The 19,687-nt window shown below is 44.4% G+C and overlaps 1 protein-coding gene across 4 annotated transcripts in view; it reads right to left on the bottom strand.

Moving 5' to 3' along the window:
• The window catches only part of B3GALNT2 (beta-1,3-N-acetylgalactosaminyltransferase 2), a 362,190-nt gene that overhangs the window by 46,213 nt on the left and 296,290 nt on the right, over positions 1-19,687 (bottom strand). For 3 of the 4 annotated variants that reach the window (XM_030198137.1, XM_030198139.1, XM_030198138.1), the window contains 2 exons: positions 15,071-15,196; positions 4,041-4,200 (listed from right to left, as the gene is read on the bottom strand). In XM_030198137.1, the coding sequence (XP_030053997.1) occupies positions 4,041-4,200; positions 15,071-15,196 (286 nt within the window). Of the gene's footprint in view, positions 1-4,040; positions 4,201-7,640; positions 8,230-15,070; positions 15,197-19,687 lie in introns of those variants that run through there. The other variant, XM_030198140.1, reaches the window with a different exon arrangement.

The raw sequence follows: 19,687 nt of genomic DNA, 5'->3' as shown, positions 1-19,687 counted from the left end.
AGTCACTTCACTGGCTTCCAATCAGATACCGCATACAGTTCAAGCTTCTCTTACTCACCTACAAATGCACTCGATCTGCGGCCCCTCCGTACCTCTCTACCCTCATCTCCCCTTACGTCCCTACCCGTAACCTCCGCTCTCAAAGACAAATCCCTCCTTTCAGTACCCTTCTCCACCACCTCCAACTCCAGGCTCCGTCCCTTCTATCTCGCCTCACCCCATGCCTGGAACACACTCCCTGAGCCCATACGCCGTGCCCCCTCCCTACCCATCTTCAAATCAATGCTCAAAGCCCACCTCTTCAATGTCGCCTTCGGCTCCTAATCACTACACCACTTCTCACGAAACTTATCTACCCCAACTTGACATTTCGTCCATTAGATTGTAAGCTCTTCCGAGCAGGGACCGTCCTTAATTGTTAATTTGTACAGCACTGCGTAACCCTAGTAGCGCTCTAGAAATGTTAAGTAGTAGTTAAGTAGTAGTAGTAGAGGGAGATCCTGTTCTTCAAGTACTCCGGGTCAAACATAAGAGTTTTAAATTTGGCTCTGTTTTTGCAAAAATGGTGTGATCTGATAATGTCACTTACAACCTTCTATTAGTCTTGCTGCAGCATTCTGAATCAATTGGAGCTGGGGGTGATGAGGTGCTCCCGAACACTATGGACAGATAGGATCTGAACCAGGCAAGTACTGTTCCACTGATACCATAATATTGCTAGCATAATATTGTGATTCACAGTGTCAAAAGCTGCTGAGAAATCTAGCAGTACTAACACCAAAGCAAATTCCCTATTTCGGTTTCTGTGAAGATCATCTAGTAGGGATACAAGGAGTGTTTTTTGTTCCATAACCAGGTATCAATCCAGCCTGACATGGATCTAGCCAGTTTCTCTCTTCTAGCCAATTACTGAGTTGATCACAATTTGATCTGTAAGTTTTCCTAAAAATGGGATGTTGGATACTGACTGGTAATGTTCAAGTTTGTACTGGTCAAGGATGTTCTTCTTTAGCAAAGGATGCACCACTGCCCTTTTGAATGCTGTTGCTAGTTGGTGCAATAGGTGTTTGGTGGGTTTGGAAGGGTAACGGTGAGATATGTACCTAGGACCTTTTATGTGAAGTTCACTGCAGCGCCCCCTAGGGTGTGGCCAATCTACTAAAAATGCTGTTCCCCCCCCCCCCCCATACATCCCAATGGCTTGTTTTTTATGCATTTTTCCCTTAGACTTTTTTTTTTTTTCAAAAATGGTCACAAAAAAGAACATGCTGAGCACAAAACATGTTGGAAATGTCCATTTTTGAAACGAAAAGACATTTTTCTGGTTCAAAAATCCCTGTTTTCCACTTGATGTTCAGATGTTTTCAGCAAAACATCCAAAATCAGATTTAGACCTGAATGTAACTCACCTTGAGTTACTACTGAAAAAGGTGTGAGCAAAAATCCAAATAAATAAACATCAAAAATGCACCTTTAAGTCAATGAACAAGACACAAGTATTCAGAACAACTTGGATACCTAGGTGACCAAATCACAAGTAAAAGAACACCACCATGACAAAACAGAGACCAACACCAGGGATGGTGTAAGGCTACAATTAAAAGAAATACAAACCTGCAATGAGACATACTGCGCCCTAGGCTAAAGAAACCCTGAGGCTTGTATTCAAAAGATCTGTCCAAAGATCTTATATTTAAAATTTTCTACCCATATAAACTGGTTAAATGTTGGGGGCGGGGGAGAAGAGAAGCATGCAAGGGCACATTTAAACTTCAGCTGGATAGTGCTCATATTCAGCACTATCTGGTTAAGTCAGAACACAAATAGCACTCCACTTGGACAGGAAAATTGTACCTCAATGTGTAATTCATCTTGAGCTTGCATTTGGAAAAGGCAAGTAATTAAATCTAAAATCAAAATCTAACTTTAACCAGGCATATTCCGCACTGGTGGCTTACCTGGATAAATAACTTGAAATATGTCATGGCTGAATATTGGCCCCATTATATTAATGGTTTCTTTGACTTAATATACTGTCCTTTCTGTTCTGACTTTAACAATCTAATCTAACCTGTAGATAACATTTTTTTTTATTTACTTGGATTTTGCTCACACCTTTTTCAGTAGTAGCTCAAGGTGAGTTACATTCAGGTACACTGGATATTTCCCTGTCCCTGCAGTTCTCACAATCTAAGCTTGTACCTGAGGAAATAGAAGGTTAAGTGATTTGCCCAAGTTCACAAGGAGCAGCAGTGGGATTTGAACCGGACACCTCTGGATGTCAAGACTAGTGCTTTAACCACTAGGAGGGGCATAATTGAAAGGGGCGCCCAAGTTTTCCTGAGGACGTCCTCACAGAACGTCCCCATCCAGGGGCGGGGAAACCCGTATTATCGAAACAAGATGGGTGTCCATCTTTTGTTTCGATAATACGGTCGGGGATGCCCAAATCGCAAAATTTAGGTCGACCTTAGAGATGGTCGTTCTTAGAGATGGTTGTCCCTGATTTTCGGCGATAATGGAAACCGAGGATGCCCATCTCAGAAACGACCATATCCAAGCCATTTGATCGTGGGAGGAGCCAGCATTCGTAGTGCACCGGTCCCCTGACATGTCAGGATACCAACCGGGCACCCTAGGGGGCACTGCAGTGGACTTCATAAATTGCTCCCAGGTGCATAGCTCTCAACCTTGTATGTTGAGCCCCCCAAAATCCACTCCCCACAATTGTACACCACTACCATAGCCCTATGGGGTGAAGGGGGGCACCTACATGTGGGTACAGTGGGTTTCTGGTGGGTTTTGAAGGGCTCACATTTACCACCAGAAGCGTAACAGGTAGGGGGGGTGGGCCTGGGTCCGCCTGCCTGAAGTGCACTGCACCCACTAAAACTGCTCCAGGGACCTGCAAACTGCTGTCATGAAGCTGGGTATGACATCTGAGGCTGGCAAAAAATATTTAAAAAGATTTTTTTAGGGTGGGAGGGGGTTGGTGACCACTGGGGTTGGATTCCCTCCGGTGGTCATCTGATCAGTTCGGGCACCTTATTGAGGCTTGGTCGTAAGAAAAAAATGGACCAAGTAAAGTTGGCCAAGTGCTCGTCAGGGACGCCCTTCTTTTTTCCATTATCGGTCGAGGACGCCCATGTGTTAGGCAGGCCCCAGTCCCACCTTCGCTATGCTTCCGACACGCCCCCGTGAACTTTGGTCATCCCCGCGACGGAAAGCAATTGAGGAAGCCCAAAATCGGCTTTCGATTATGCCGATTTGGGCGACCCTGGGAGAAGGACACCCATCTCCTGATTTGTGTCGAAAGATGGGCACCCTTCTCTTTCAAAAATAAGCCTGTAGGTCATTCATCCACTCCAAAACTGCTTTGGTTGTACCCACAGAAAGGCAATATATCAAATCCATGACCCTTGACCCTTTTACTAAGCTACAGCAAAAAGTGTCAGGACGCCCTTGCACAGGTTTTTCCTGCATGCCAAGGCCATTTTTACTGCAGCCGTAAAATGGTCAATTTTATATGTGGTGTATTAATAGCCATATGCTAATTTTACCATTAGTGTACGGCCAGTGAAAATAATTTATCATATGAGCACTTAATGCCACCCATTTTGTTGGCAGTAAGGGCTAATGCGATAATCCTGCACTAACCAGTTAGCGTGATTAGTGAAGGAATGCCCACTCTCTGCCCCATGACACGGCCCATCTAAAAACATTTTTTTTGCATACAGTAGGTGCATGCTGATTTGGCACTTACTACAGGATGCCTGAACGTGCCTCACGATATACCATTTTACGTTTCGTAAAAGGGCCCCTTAGATAAATTGCTGATAAGAGAATCCAGATAGATGCAAGTTTATGCCTCAGTCTTTTATTATACTAAGCCCATCATGCTTTCGACAGTGGCCAGTCCTAGGGCAAGCTGTCAATTCTAGGGCAAGCAGTGGCTTCTTCTGTATGTATCTATCTCAATAGCAGACTATAGACTTTTTCTCTAGGAACTGCTGCTCTACAGTTATTTTATTTTTTTTTACCTGGTAAGTCTTTAATCTGTCAGAGTTGCTTGCCAGCCACTGAACAATATCTTTGGAAATAACATAACCAGACCCACAAGCAAAGGCTGGATATGCAGGACTTGGGTACTCCAATTCTTGCCACTTCCCAGTCCGATCAACTGCCCAATTGAGTCTGAAACTTAAGTGTCCAATATTATTAATATTATCATAAACAGAAATATAAAGAAAGGACTTTTATATTGCATCTGTAGTTATTGTATACTGTACAAAGACTCTTTCTGCATCCCCCCCTGTTTTCTTTTCCACAAGGAAGTACCTGGAATTGGCGCTGAGAAGGGTGGAGAGTTCCTCTGCAAGTACTTGCTTGTGTTGGGAGCTGAAGGACTGAGCTCCCGGTGGGCAATTTGGCTGTTTTGATATCAAATTGAGGGAGTATCCTAACCGGACTATTTGAAGAACCCACTGATCGGAGGTTATGAGAGGCCACCTTTGTTGAAAAAATTTTAGCCTCCCTCCAACCGACAGATGTCCGGCACAGACACTTTGATCTCGGCTATGCTGCACTGGAGCCAGTCAAAAGCCCGTCCCTTGCTTTTGCTGGGAAGCTCCAGGGGCCTGTTGAGGCGCACGCTGTTGACGAGAACAAGCGCTGGGGCAGACTGTCGGAAAGGTGGATTGTACCTACGCTTACTGAAAGCGTAGGGAGCATTCTTCCTTCCCCCATAAAAACGTCTACCAGTTGAGGTAGATGCTGAAGGTGTCCGGTGGGAGAGTTTGTCAAAAGCAGTGTCTCTCTGGTGGAGGTGCTCCACCAACTGCTCGGCTTTCTCACCAAAAACATTATCCCCCCGGCAAGGGGCATCCGCCACACGCTGCTGGACTCTACTGTCCAGGTCAGTGACAAGAAGCCATGAGAGTCTTGAGCAGCGGCCCTAGATGCAACATCAAAAGTATCGTAAGCACCCCTGGACAGGAATTTACGACACGCCTTCAACTGCCTGACCACCTCCTGAAACGGCTTGGCCCGCTCCGACGGGAGCTTGTCAACCAAGTCCACCAACTGCCGCACATTGTTCCGCATGTGAATGCTCGTGTAGAGCTGGTAAGACTGAATTTTGGACACAAGCATAGTAGAATGGTAGGCCTTCCGCCCAAAAGAATCCATAGTTCTAGACTCTGTAATGATTAGGTCTGCCTCACCCGTTTGGGCAGCGGAAGCCATGGGCTCTCTGTACTATCCCAGAAAGGACAGCAAATCCCCTCTAGATACTTAATTACCCCAACCTAGAATCTGCTCATGACAGGCTTACACCATCAGGCAGTAGCAACCTCCCCAATTAGAAAGGAGCCCAGTATTCAATAGATAGAGTAATATAGTTTATTAGCATTGTCATCTCACCCAAAGATGGTACAGGCAAGCAGGTATTCATATGATGGTACAGCAGTTCAGTCACTCATATGGTTGAGCAGCAGTTCAGGACACGTCTATCACCCGCCTTCTCTTGTAGCCTTCCTTGTGTTCTAATACCCTTCTGACTCCCCTTTTTATACTATTCCAACCCCATTCATTCCAATCGACCCCAGCTTTGTCACCAGGGTTCTTGGACCTTATCAGCTGATCAAAATGACTTCACATATTCTCAAGCTCTAAGTATAAACAAGATAAGTTCAGAGTGCATCTTGTGAGATGACTTTGCATGTTCCCAAAACTTTTCCCTAGCCCCCCTTTGGATGCTCTCACCCGGGGTGCAGCTGACCCAGTACTATAACCATAGCAACTCTTGCTCATGACGTCTTGCAGGTGCCAGTCTCAGGATTGTGGACAAGAGCAAATGCCCCCTCTCTTGCCAGCTCAGCACTTGCTACAGTGAAACGTAACTGTGTCAAAGGTGATCTCTGATTTTTACAAGCTAGGTCTCTGGGAACTCATTTCAGCTTGTGCTGCAGTGAAATATCTTTTGTATCAGAGGTGATTTTTGGATTTCAAAAGGCCTAGCTCTTAGCCTGGGCCATTGGCTAGCATAACTCTTCATTCCCCTCTTGCCGGCACACATAACTACTAGTGGGTGTGGCCGTCCTTTCCAGAGTTAAGAGTTCTGTGGGGGGGAATGTATAGGGATGAGGTGACAGGGGTGTTCTGGCACAATAAGGGACAAGGCAATAGCAAGAGTCAGTATGTGGATGCATAATTATATGCTGGATGAAATGCAGCATTAGGTTTCCCCTTTTATCATAACCAACCCAAGGGGCCTAACTATCTTACACCCACCCCTCTAGGGCGGAGCGAGACTTGGAAATATGTGAAGTCAGTGAAGTCTAGGTACCATACAATGGAATCAATAAGGTTGAGTGTATATGATTGCAATTAATTAATATATCATGATTACAAAGCTGATGTTGGAAGGCGGGAGAAAGAAATTTTTCAATCAAAGTTTATCATTAGTCAAACTTTGAATGTGTAAATATAGCTAAAACTGGTGTTAAGAGGGCAGAAATATTTCATTTTAGCATTTAAGAAGGATTAATATTGGCCAAATAATGAATAACTACTGCAAACTCAAGAGCATTATAATTACAAATATTGCAAAGGCTAAGCTATGGGTGTCATAGGCCTACATTATATATGAAGGGCCTGCTGCTTAACCTGCAGTAGTCTTATAATTATGGGCAAGATAATGGCAAAACTCTGAGTGTAATAGATCTAGATCGTATATGAAGGCACTGTTGAGTTATAGTGTTTTAGTTACTATTTGAAGTCCAGTGATGAAAGGTACAACAGTCTAAAAATGGAGAGAAAACAATCTAAACCTGTCTATACAAATTGGCAAAATGTAACAAACTAGAAAGAAACATATGACAGTTCAATTAAACAGCATAAGCAGAATAAATATCTTCCTTAATAAAAGAGGTACACTTGCATTACAGGCATTAATAGGTAAAATAAATAGTAGTGGTCCTACATTTATGGTGGAAATGTAGTTTGTCTTGTACTGAGAGTAGTAACAAGGAGGCTTAAATCAAACCTCTGAACATAGGGAATAATGCACCAGACAACAGTATCAACACCTGATTTAGTAGCTAATTTTGTAGGCTAAGGCAAAAAGGTCTTGTAATGCCTTTATAATGGAACCTATCAGTGTCAGTATTACTTGGAATGTAAGTATAACAATGATTTCTGGCTTTAAATTAATCAAGTACCCCTCTTGAAAGCAGCAATAGAGGATAAAAAACCAAGGATGCCACCCACTTTTTAATTTGTCCACATCCCTGGAAAATTTCAAAGTTATCCAACACGGACCTATTAGATCTAGTAGCCCATGTATTCTAACACAAGGATAACACAAAGTATCGAATCTAGTTAAAGGGCCCCAGTCAGGATCATCATCCATTCCAGGGTCCCAATTTAGGGGATGAGTGGGACAGGCACCGTTCAGGGGCTCATCAGAGTGAGTACCAGCCATTTAATAGCCAGGCAGGTGTAATGAATAAAACAAAACAAATGATGATTCGTATTGTCAGAAATAATAGAATTAAAAAAAATTAAAAAGATATAGGGTTTCAATTAAAACAGGGTCAGTCAACTGTTGGGGTACCTAGGGTGGATACCTGTGATTATTACTATGTACACTGAAGAAACCTGTGAGTCTTTTCAAATGTATAGTAGGTTAGTCACAAATAATATAGGTACAACAAGTCCCAACACTGTTTTTGGAGTACAGAGTAGTGTCCTCTTGTGGGGTGCTCTGAGTTTCTGAGCAAAAAGCTGGACTTGTCACACGGTTCCACTGGAAGGATGGCAAGTGCAGTAGTGGGCTCGCTTTGATGTTCAATGTTTCGTTCAGGTGAGGTGGTTTCTTCCTGTAAGGTAATGTCCGTAGTTGTCAGATGCTTGGTCACTGGAGTGAGGAATGTTGGATAATGTTCTTTTAGTCCATCAACTTGAAGTGGTGGCGAAGGCTGCAGAACCAGTGGTAACTGCTGAGCTGGTGTGGATGGCTTAAAAGGGACTGAATCAGGAGCCTTGTAGATGCGGATGTCTTTTAGGTGGACCCAGGAAGTGTGGTCTTGCAATTTGACTAATTTGGAAGGATCCTAAATAGGGATGTAGTACTTCCGGTGAACCAAATCTCCAACTTTGAGAGCTTTTGGATGACCAGTGGCAGGGGAAGGGCTATCATTACCCTCCCCTCTTCTGACTGAGATTTGCCTGTGAAATCGAAGACAGAAAAAGTAATGATATTGGGTAACACATCCTAATATACAGAATATTGGTGATCAGGATTGGCTTGAAGAAGGCACATACTGCGGCCTCTACAGAGCTGAAAAGGAGACAGTCTTAAAAAAAACTGGTGGGGTAATCCCTAGAACTCTTGGCCTTCTTAAGGGCCAAATCCACCACACCAGAGTCATGAGGCAATTGGGTCTTCATCAACTCTGGATCCCCGTGGATTCGATACTGGGATTCAATCTTTTTGGGAATGTGGGGATTAGATAGTGGCTTCGCCCAGTTCGTCATCAATGTCTGTTTGAGGACATTATGAAGAGGAACAGTGGACGATTCCTTAAGAGGTGATGGATAGTCCAGGACCTCGAACATCTCAGCCCTGGGCTCATCCACAGTCTCCACTGGGAAGGGAATGGCCGTAGACATTTCCCGAATAAAAGAGGAGAAGGAAAGACTCTCCGGGGGAGAAAGCTTCCTCTGAAGTGAGGGAGTAGGATCAGAGGGAAGACCACAGGATTCCTAGTCAGAGAAATACCTGGTGTCTGCCTCTGCTACCCACGAGTCCTCTCCTTCGGAATCAGACATAAGTTCACGAACTTCAGTCTGAAGCCGGGCCCGCCTCGACGTCGAGGAATGATCTCCTCCATGATGGTGTCAAGAGGAAGACTCCCGTGCCGCAGGCGATGAAGCTTCCTCCAACGATGCTGGCAGGGAGTCTACCTGGGTGGCAGGCGGTACCTGCATCGGAGACCACACCATGGGCAATGAGTCTACCGTCGCCTCTCTCGACGGTACCAACGGCGCAAGCACCTGCGGTACTGAAATAGACTGTACCAACGGCGCAAGCACCGAGGATACCGGAGATGGTCGCAACAGCTCTCCCAGAATCTCTGGTAGAATGGCCCTGAGGCTCTCGTTCAGAGTGGCTGTAGAGAAAGGTAAAGGAGCCGGTACAGGTGACGATGCTAGAAGCTGCCTGGGGTGCGGAGGCGGTACCGGGCTGTCCGGAGAAGAGCGCACTGACACCTCCTGAATGGAGGGCGAGCGATCCTCCTGGCGTCAGCGCTTCTCGGGAGCCGAATCCTTCGGCGTCCCGGAGCTCTCGGTACCGTGTCGGGAGAGTGACCAATGACGATGCTTCTTAGCCTTCGCTCGAAGCATGCCAACGGTACCCTTGGGGCCGGGTCCGAAGGAGGTCGATCCCGGGGGGGCCTGCAGAACAGGAGCCCTCGAGGCAGGTGGAGACCCACTCGATGGTTCACTGCTACCAGCGTGGGATTTCTGGACAGCCATTACCTGCGCTCCAGACGTCGATACACTCTCCGATACCGACATTGATACCTGTGACGACCTCGGTACCGCTGGCTCCATCGATACCGAAAAACCGGACCTAGCTCCGAACAGAACGTTCCACTGAGCTAGTCTCGCTGCCTGGGTCCTCTTCTTTAACTGGATGCACAGCGTACAGGCGTTGGGGCGATGGTCAGCTCCCAAACACTGAAGACATGATACGTGTCTGTCAGTGAGTGAAATTGTCCGGCTGCACCGAGTGCACTTTTTGAAACTGCTGGTAGGCTTCGAGGACATGGGCGGAAAAATCACGCTAGCGAGGTCGAACACGATGGTGCCTGAAAAAGGAACACCAAGAAAAAAGGGAAAAAAGACCCGCACAGGCGGCCAAAATGGCCGCTAACGAAAAAGAAACAAAACTTAGCAGAAACAAAGAAGAAAATAAAGGAAAAGTTTTTTTTTTCAAAGAGAAAACCGAGTAGATTCGGAAAAAAGCGCCGAAACCAGCGAAAACACGGAAAATCCACAGCGAGAAGGACTCTGGGGCTGAGAATCAGCAAAGCAGCGTCCCGAGCCGCAGAAAAAACAAGACTGACGAGCACGCTCGCGTTCGAGCGGGAAGATGGTCGCACATGTGCAGTGCGCACGGAATCACGAGGGTAGCAAACTTTTGTTGCTAGGGAGATTCTCCGGTCCTGGGGCTGCCGTTGGACGTCACCCACATGTGAAAACAAGCAGCCTGCTTGTCCTCGGAGAATTAGGGGTTACAGAGGATGGGCAGACTGGATGGGTCTTATGACGTACTGCGAAAGACCAAAGGTCCATTAAACCCAGCATCCTGTTTCCAACAGTGGCCAATCCAGATCACAAATACCTGGCAAGATCCCCAAAAAGTACAAAACATTTTATACTGCTTATCCCAGAAATAGTGGATTTTACCCAAGTCCATTTAATATCGGTCTATAGACTTTTCCTTTAGGAAGCCATCCAAACGTTTTTTAAACTCCGCTAAGCAAACCGCCTTTACCACATTCTCTGGCAATGAATTCCAGAGTTTAATTACACATTGCGTGAAGAAAAATTTACTCTGATTTGTTTTAAATTTACTACATTGTATCTTCATCGCATGCCCTCTAGTCCTAGTATTTTTGGAAAGCGCGAACAGACGTTTCACATCTACCCGTTCAACTCCACTCATTATTTTATAGACCTCTATCTTATCTCCCCTCAGCCACCTTTTCTCCAAGCTGAAGAGCCCTAGCCGCTTTAGCCTTTCCTCATAGTGAAGTTGTCCCATCCCCTTTATCATTTTCGTTGCCTTTCTTTGCACTTTTTCTAATTCCACTATATCTTTTTTGAGATACGGCAACCAGAATTGAGCACAATATTCGAGGTGCGGTCATTATAACATCCTCATTTTTGTTTTCCATTCCTTTCCTAACAATACCTAACATTCTATTTGCTTTCTTAGCCGCAGCAGCACACTGAGCAGAAGGTTTCAACGTATCATCAACGACGACACCTAGATCCCTTTCTTGGTCCGTGACTCCTAACTTGGAACCTTGCATGATGTAGCTATAATTCGGGTTCCTCTTTCCCAAATGCATCACTTTGCACTTGCTCACATTAAACGTCATCAGCCATTTAGACGCCCAGTCTCGTAAGGTCCTCTTGAAATTTTTCACAATCCTCCTGCGATTTAACGACTTTGAATAACTTTGTGTCATCAGCAAATGTAATTACCTCACTAGTTACTCCCATCTCTAGGTCATTTATAAATATGTTAAAAAGCAGCAGTCCCAACACAGACCCCTGGGGAACCCCACTAACTACCCTTCTCCATTGAGAATACTGACCATTTAACCCTACTCTCTGTTTTCTATCTTTTAACCAGTTTTTAATCCACAACAGAACACTACCTCCTATCCCATGACTCTCCAATTTCCTCTGGAGTCTTTCATGAGGTACTTTGTCAAACGCCTTCTGAAAATCCAGATACACAATATCAACCGGCTCACCTTATCCACATGTTTGTTCACCCCTTCAAAGAAATGTAATAGATTGGTGAGGCAAGATTTCCCTTCACTAAATCCATGTTGACTTTGTCTCATTAATCCATGCTTCTGAATATGCTCTGTAATTTTGCTCTTAATAATAAGTCTCTACCATTTTGCCCGGCACCGACGTCAGACTCACCAGTCTATAATTTCCTGGATCTCCTCTGGAACCTTTTTTAAGAAATCGGCATTACATTGGCCATCCTCCAGTCTTCCGGTACCACACTCGATTTTAAGGATAAATTACATATTTCTAACAATATTTATTTTATTTATTTGTAGCATTTGTATCCCCCATTTTCCCACCTATTTGCAGGCTCAATGTGGCTTACATTTGCCGTAATGGCGGATGCCATTTCTGGTTAACAGGATTACAGAAGGTATTGCATTAAGGTGTATACATTCATGGTAACATACATGGAACATAATATAAATGGAACAGATCATGGTATATGTATATACCATGTGTGTAAAGAAGAATACATTATGGTATTGAAGAAGGTTCCTGAGTAATTTTTCAGTTCTATCAGTACTCTGGGATGAATACCATCCAGTCCAGGAGATTTGCTACTCTTCAGTTTGTAGAACTGTCCCATTACATCCTCCAGGTTTACAGAGAATTAAGTTTCTCCGACTCGTCAGCTTCGAATACCATTTCCGGCACCGGTATCACTCCCAAATCTTCCTCGGTGAAGACCGAAGCAAAGAATTCATTTAATCTCTCCGCTACGGCTTTGTCTTCCCTGATCGCCCCTTTTACTCCTCGGTCATCTAGCGGTCCAACCGATTTGTTTGCCGGCTTCCTGCTTTTAATATACCTAAAAAGATTTTTACTATGTGTTTTTGCCTCCAACGCAATCTTTTTGCGAAGTCCCTCATAGCTTTCCTTATCAGCGCTTTGCATTTGACTTGACATTCCTTATGCCGTTTCTTAGCTTAGCGGACATTGGATGGCAGAGGCGGGGCTGGTGGTTGGGAGGCGGGGCTAGTGCTGGGTAGACTTATACGGTCTGTGCCCTGAAAAAGACAGATACAAATCAAGGTAGTACAAAAAGTAGCACATATGAGTTATCTTATTGGGCAGACTGGATGGACCGTGCAGGTCTTTTTCTGCCGTCTGTTACTATGTTGTTATTATTTTCAGTCAGTTCCTTCTTCCATTTTCTGAAGGATTTTCTTTTAGCTCTAATAGCTTCCTTCACCTCACGTTTTAACCACGCCGGCTGTCGTTTGGTTTTCCTTCCTCCTTTTTTAATACGCGGAATATATTTGGCCTGGGCTTCCAGGATGGTGTTTTTGAATAGCATCCATGCCTGATGTAAATTTTTGACCCTCGCAGTCGCTCCTCTAAGTTTTCTTTTCACCGTTCTTCTCATTTTATCATAGTCTCCTTTTTTAAAGTTAAACGCTAACGTATTTGACTTCCAATGTAAACTTAATTCAAAGCTAATATCAAATCCGATCATATCATGATCACTGTTATCAAGCGGCCCCAGCACTATTACCTCCTGCACCAGATCATGCGCTCCTATGGCCTTTATCTGCCGTCATGTTTCTATGTTTCTAGTTCACATCTCTCCAATGGCATGCTTCCATTTGAGGGGAGCTTCCCAACACAGGAGGTAAGACTTTGTCTCTCCCTGTTTCTTTATATAATACATGGCCACCTGGTTGTCTGTTTGAACCAGAATAATCTCTGAAAGCTTTTAGAGTGTTCCATATTACTCTCAATTCCAGGAAGTTTATCCGATGAATTCTTTCCTGAGCAAGACCCCTTCAGATAAGCCCCCCCCAGCCAAGTTGGGAACATCTGTCATTAAAGTTGCTTGAATTTGGTGAGGATTTAAATCATGTTGCCCTTGAAGAACACCTGATACAGGTAATTAACTCACTGCAAAGCATGGTTGTTCATAACTGCTGTATTATTTTTTGTGTGCATTTTATTATTGTAAACTGCCTCACAGCGTTCAAGGAAAGATGACATAGAAATCTGAGAAATAAATTTAAAACAAAAATAAAACACTGGGGTGGGGTCTTTGAGTTAAAAGAATGGGACTAGTTGGAAGGAGTGAAGCCTCTTGATCCTCAGAGCTAGAGTACTGACTGGAGTTCAAATATTAGAGGTGTATATGGAATGCTTTTTCATTTCATCCACTTTACCTAGGTAACACTTCATTTTATTTTCTTTCTTCTGTAAAGCAATTCAGCATTTAAAGCATCTTCAGTGCACTTACTTTAATCCTCCCAAATCTTCTTATATAATAATTCTCACCTCCAACGTTCTAATGTGCCTGGGACCGTGGCTCCCTCGGAGGTGGTCTGCTAGGCAGCTTAGAACTCACTGACGTCAGTGACGTCACTGACAGCTGATTCCAAGGCAAGGTGAGGAGTAGAGAAACACGCGGAGCGTGTTTCCCTACTCCTCCCCCTGCCTAGAATCAGCTCTCAGTGCCCCCCCTCGGCGCAACACCTAAGCCCCTACCCCCCCGACGCATCACCAAAGCCCCTACCCCCCCCCCCCCCCCTCTCGGGTACATCAATCCCCTCGCCACCCGCAGCCACCAATACATAAGTACATAAGTAATGTCATACTGGGAAAAGACCAAGGGTCCATCGAGCCCAGCATCCTGTCCACGTACGCTGTCCGGCCGCTGCTGCTTCTCCTGTGGAGCAGCAGCGACCAGTACAAAAGTAAAGAGCCAAAAAAAGATTTAAAACCTGAAACGCGGCTCCATAGACATCCATCTGGCATTGGCTGTCATCTCTGCAGGCGCTCCTCCTCTCCCCTCCATGTCACTGCCCCTGCAGGAAGACCCCGGAGGAGCTCAGCGACGTCAGAGGGGAGAGGAGGAGCGGCTGTAGAGACGACAGCCAATGCCAGATGGCTGTCTATGGAGCCGTGTTTCAGGTTTAAAATCTTTTTTTGACTTTTTTCTTTTTGTACCGGCTGCTGCTGCTCAACAGGAGACGCAGCAGCGGCCGGACAGTATTGGCGGCTGCGGGTGGCGAGGGGGTTGATGTGCCCGGGGGGGGGGGGGGGGGGGGGGGGGGGGGGGGTAGGGGCTTGGGTGATGCGCCGGGGTGGAGGGGCTTGGGTGATGCACCGAGGGGGGAGGGGAGGGTCGCTGGACATGGGTGGCTGGAGGGGGGCAAGGGGAAAGGAGAGGAGGGTCGTTGGACATGGGTGGCTGCAGGGGGGCCAGGGGGGAGGAGGGCCGCTGCACATGCGTGGCTGTAGGGGGAGAGGAGGATTGGTGGGGAAGGGGTCCTGAGACCAGATGGGTGGCTGCAGGGGAGGGGGGTAGGGGACACAGGAGGGACGCTGCAGTGGGGGGGGGGATTACCTTGTTAGCGCCCGTTTCATTGCCTACCGAAACGGGCCTTTTATACTAGTAAAAAATAATATATGGAAGCTACCTTTAAAAATTTAGCACTAATAAAATGATATAGATATATAAAAACCTGTAAACACTTACTTTCCCCACCAAATGTTTGGCCTCTTCAGGTTTTTTTGCACTATCCTTTGAAACATGTTATCCAAATCAACATAACAGTCATCATCTGTCTTCAGCAACAGGTCATAGCTTGTTGATTCTACTGTCCTATGATAAAAATGTACCATTAGTAACATTCCCATCTAAATACATCTAGAAAACCTATAGGTTCAAGGTTCAGTTTATTTGATATACTGCCTATAATTTAAAAAGTTTAAGCAGTTTACAATATCCCAAAATAAAATAATAGGGGTAGGGGATCAACAGTACAAATGCACAAGAACTAAAAAAAAATGTAATACAGAAAGAAAATGGGACAGGGAAAGATTGCAGTGTATTCCAAGAGGAGAAGATATGGAAGGTCGATCATGAAAGGGAGGTAAGGCAACTCTCATCAACTGGTAGTTGCAGGTCATACAGGGAGGAGGAATAATTCAGTAGTGGAAGCAACCAGTTCTGCAGGGGAGTTTGGAATGCTGCAGAAAACTAGAAAGCTTTTAGCAATGTTTTAAATTTGGTGATAAAGAGGCAGAGAATTCCTTAGAGAAGGTGCTGAAATGCTGAAACAAAAATTTGAGTAGTGTCAAGATGGGATATATAATGCATTTTTCTGAGAACAAAGAGTTTTGGTGGGGAAAAGAATATAAGATGATTTGCTAGAAATACTGGGAACCTGAGGACTGAATTTTATGACTTTAAAACTAAAGATTTTATCAGGTATTCTCCATCTTAAGTAGAGGTATTCTAAAACAATGGAGAGCCAGAGCTCTTTTAAGAAAAGAGGAGTTACATGGTCAAATTTCTGGCAACTATAAAGAAGTTTAATAGCTGTATTTTGTACCAGTTGTAATCTGTGCAGCTGGGTCTTTGAAATCCAGTAAGATAATACTTGTGCAATACATGTAACACATGCAAGAGTTCACATCTATGTATATGTTTATTTATTTATAAAATCTTATATATGGTCTTTTCTGACACACATTATTCAAGGTGGTATACAATAACACAATCATAAATACAATGAAAACATAGCTAATAATAACCTACTGCAAAAGCCAGAAAGTACACTGAAAGAGCCATTTCACATAAAAATACATGCAAAGGATCCAAGATGGCACTTCTCACTTGCTTTCACTTTGCTCTTGAATCTTATTTTTCCTTCTTACCTGGATTTCCGCCCTGATTCCTCAATATGAAGCTTCGCAAAGCCTACACTGACTTGAGGTCACAGACTGCCGTTATGCAGGATAAAATAATGATATATAGGAAACTGGAGAATTTGGATAAATATGAGACAGCTTATGGTTTATAGTTTGTTTAATATGCTATTCTGTGTTTCATGGAGACATAAGGCAGCTTAAAGGCTAAAAATTCAAAAAAATTATAAAAAAAAGGAATGCCATTTAGCTGGCAAGAAATAAATATTGCAAAGCATAGTTGTTCACAACTGCTGTATTCTTTTGTGTGCATTTTATTACTGAAAACTGCCTCACAGCCTTCAAGAAAAGGCAATATAGAAACTTGAGAAATAAATTGAAAACAAACAAAACGTTGGGGTGGGGTCTTGGAGTTAAAACAATGGGACTAGTTGCAAGGACTGAGAGGGAGATGCATCAACAAAACGTAAAAGAACCGAAAACGTAAAAGTCACGTAGCAAGCTTACCGATTTAGAAAAAATGATGGATGCTCTAAAAAAACAACTCACAAATGTTCGGCACGGTATTCAAAAGTCGGATGCATGAAAGTATCGCTAATCTGGTGAAATCCCCGCTAGTGGTGTAGGAAACGCATGCGCACAATATTCATTCGGGAAACCCACAGTATCACCGTGGCTAGTGTACGCATGTCACACATCATAGACATTCGTCCAGGGTGTGTAAGCTACACGTCACTCTCTAAGCGGACCTTATTGGCGCGTGAGTGATTTTTCGATCACAACGGCTACTGGCGAGTTGTGTCTGCCTCGTTGCTTGATTCCTGCTTTATTTTCCGTTGTTTTTTCCTTTCTACTTCCAAGTTTTCATAGGTAAGTAAGACGTTTCCATGAGCTTATGAATGGTGTTAAATGTGATTTTTCTTGATTTTTCTTGTGTATGTTGTTCGCTCGGGTTTATTGGTCGTGTTTAAGTGTGTTTTTCGCCAGCAGAGAGTGACATTTGCTTTATGGTGGTCTGACCATAGTGTAGGTGTCCAACTTGTGTCCGTGATCATGATAGTTGAATCCGATTCGAATTTGTTCGTTATGATATCTAGTGTGTGTCCTTTTTCGTGAGTCGGTTGCATGTAAGGTGCTTGCAGATCCCAAAGTTTTAGGGATTACCAGATTAACTGATTTTCGTAGAGAAACCATTTCCGTAATCAAAGTATTTTTATATCTTGGACTTCCACTTTGTTAGATAAGTATTGATATAATCACATATTTATTCCTGAAAAATTTTTGACATCTGAAGAAGAGAATTATTCACACTCTGCAGCACTTCCCATAGTGCGTCCATTATGACATTTTTTGGCTTCACAGAAACCACTCCAGATATCTTCAGGGGGAAGAGCTCACTCTCCAATCCCCCATTTGGTTTCTTATCCGAAGATAATGCTGCACCAGGACCTCCTCGGATCGCGTGAGAATCCTAACCCACTTCGGGCATTTCCACTGTCGACCTCCATAGCGAAGCGTTACTGTTTCCGGGTCTTGGAGAGGTCATGCCAACAGGGCACTCCCTCTCCACTGAGATTCGGCGATAAAGCCTTGCTGTTCCCCGAAGCAGGAACCGATATCCCCGACGTTATGACCCCGAATCTCTCCAAAGTAGTGGTGGGAGCCCCAGCCATGTTCGAGGAGGACAACACCACGGCTTTGCCTTTTTTTTCCCCCATTCTCAGGTATTCTGGTGTAAAACGGGAACTCAACTAACATACGTCCTCCCTCGATGCCATCTTGGATCCTCCAGTTTGGGACACTCTTTGTATGGTTTCTCCTCAGAGGCCTGTCTGATATGGGTAACCCCTCAACATAGCCCTCTAAGTCATTGAAACACGGAAGCCCCTCCACCACTTACAAGGTGGTGTCCCTTCGGAGGGGTTCCTGCTCCTTTTGTTTAGTAGATTTATAAATATGTGCTTGTATCGAGATCGATTTCCCCCTCACTACTACCTTCAAACTCTCCCAAAGAATTTCAGGAGAGACATCAGGATACCAGAATTATGTTGTTTGCTGATGATGTGCTTCTTACCTTAACTAGACCACAGACCTCTCTGCCTGGGGTTTCAGGTTTTAACATCAATATGCAGAAATTGGAGTTACTACCTATTAACACACCTCCTGAGTTACAACTACCTTTACAAGCGGATTTCCCGTTTAAATGGGCCCACAGTTATATTAGATACTTGGGGGTTAATCTGACTTCAAAGGCTGGTGATATATTTAGAGAGAACTTCCCCCCCCTAAATTGCAAGAATTGTTCCTGGAGTTAGATAGGTGGGGAGGTCTCCGCTTATCCTGGGTAGATAGGATAGGATGCATTAAGAAGAAATACTGAGGGGATATCGATTGAAAAGAGACACAACACAGTTCAAAGGACACCATATAAAAATCTTTCAAGACTACTCGGCATCCCTGCAAGAGCAAAGGAAATTATTTACTCCACTATGCAAACAATTACATGGAAAAAAATATCAAATTTCTTTTTCTTTACCCTGCGGTTCTCAAAGTGCACCATAATGGTTGCTGGCAAGTTTTTAACTCAGTGGAAAAAGCGCAGGACTTTATATCAGGACTTGCCACAGAGCCACGGAGCAGCCCTCCAGGACACTGAGATAAGTAGAAGGTGTTAACGTTACTGTAATCATTGCAAACGTTGTAAAAAGTGGTAATGTTTCAACCTGTTGATTTAGTATGGAAGCTGGGCTGATCAGGGGCGCGGGGCCTTAAGCATTAAACGTGGTTCAGATCTCCATTTCAGGAATGAGATGGAGCTGTGCAAGGGAATGTACGGGAAGGGAAAGAAGGAAGGGAAGGAGGGGGTGAGGGAGTGGTGGGAAGAGAAAAGACGGGAACAAGAGATATTGTAAAATTCGCTACAAGGAGATATTTTATATGTATAAAGTTGACTGAATTTATAATAGCATGTATGGTTTTCAGGTTCACAATGACTGCTGGTATGCGCTGGGAGAGGGGCTGGGGGAAGGCTGGGTGCCCTGGGACAAACAGGAACATCGTTATTTTTGTATCCACATTCTGTTAGGAGCTGTGGCTAAGACCTCAGGACGCCTGATTCAGATAGTCTTGTGGGATCACTTTGCCAATCAAAAGAGCCAAAATCCTGACAGCTTTGAGAAGACATAAGGCTGATATAGCCTGTCTTCAAGAAACTAGGTTATCTACAGAAGAACACATGAAAGCGCCAGTGGGTGGGAGAGATTTATAGCTCAGAGGCAACGGGACACAGAGGGGGGGTTGCACAATTTTGCTACATACGTCTCTGGCATGCCAAACTAAACTGCTGTTTAAAGACAGTGAATGAAGATATGTAGGCCTACAACTTAATCTACAAAGGAGAAACCTCTTGCTAGTGGCAGTGTATGCCCCAGTTACATATGAT

Source organism: Microcaecilia unicolor, chromosome 3 (assembly GCF_901765095.1).
Source record: "Microcaecilia unicolor chromosome 3, aMicUni1.1, whole genome shotgun sequence".
NCBI classification, from domain to species: domain Eukaryota; kingdom Metazoa; phylum Chordata; class Amphibia; order Gymnophiona; family Siphonopidae; genus Microcaecilia; species Microcaecilia unicolor.
The sequence above is the reverse complement of the archived record's forward strand: the minus strand, read 5'-3'. Positions and strand labels throughout refer to the sequence as shown.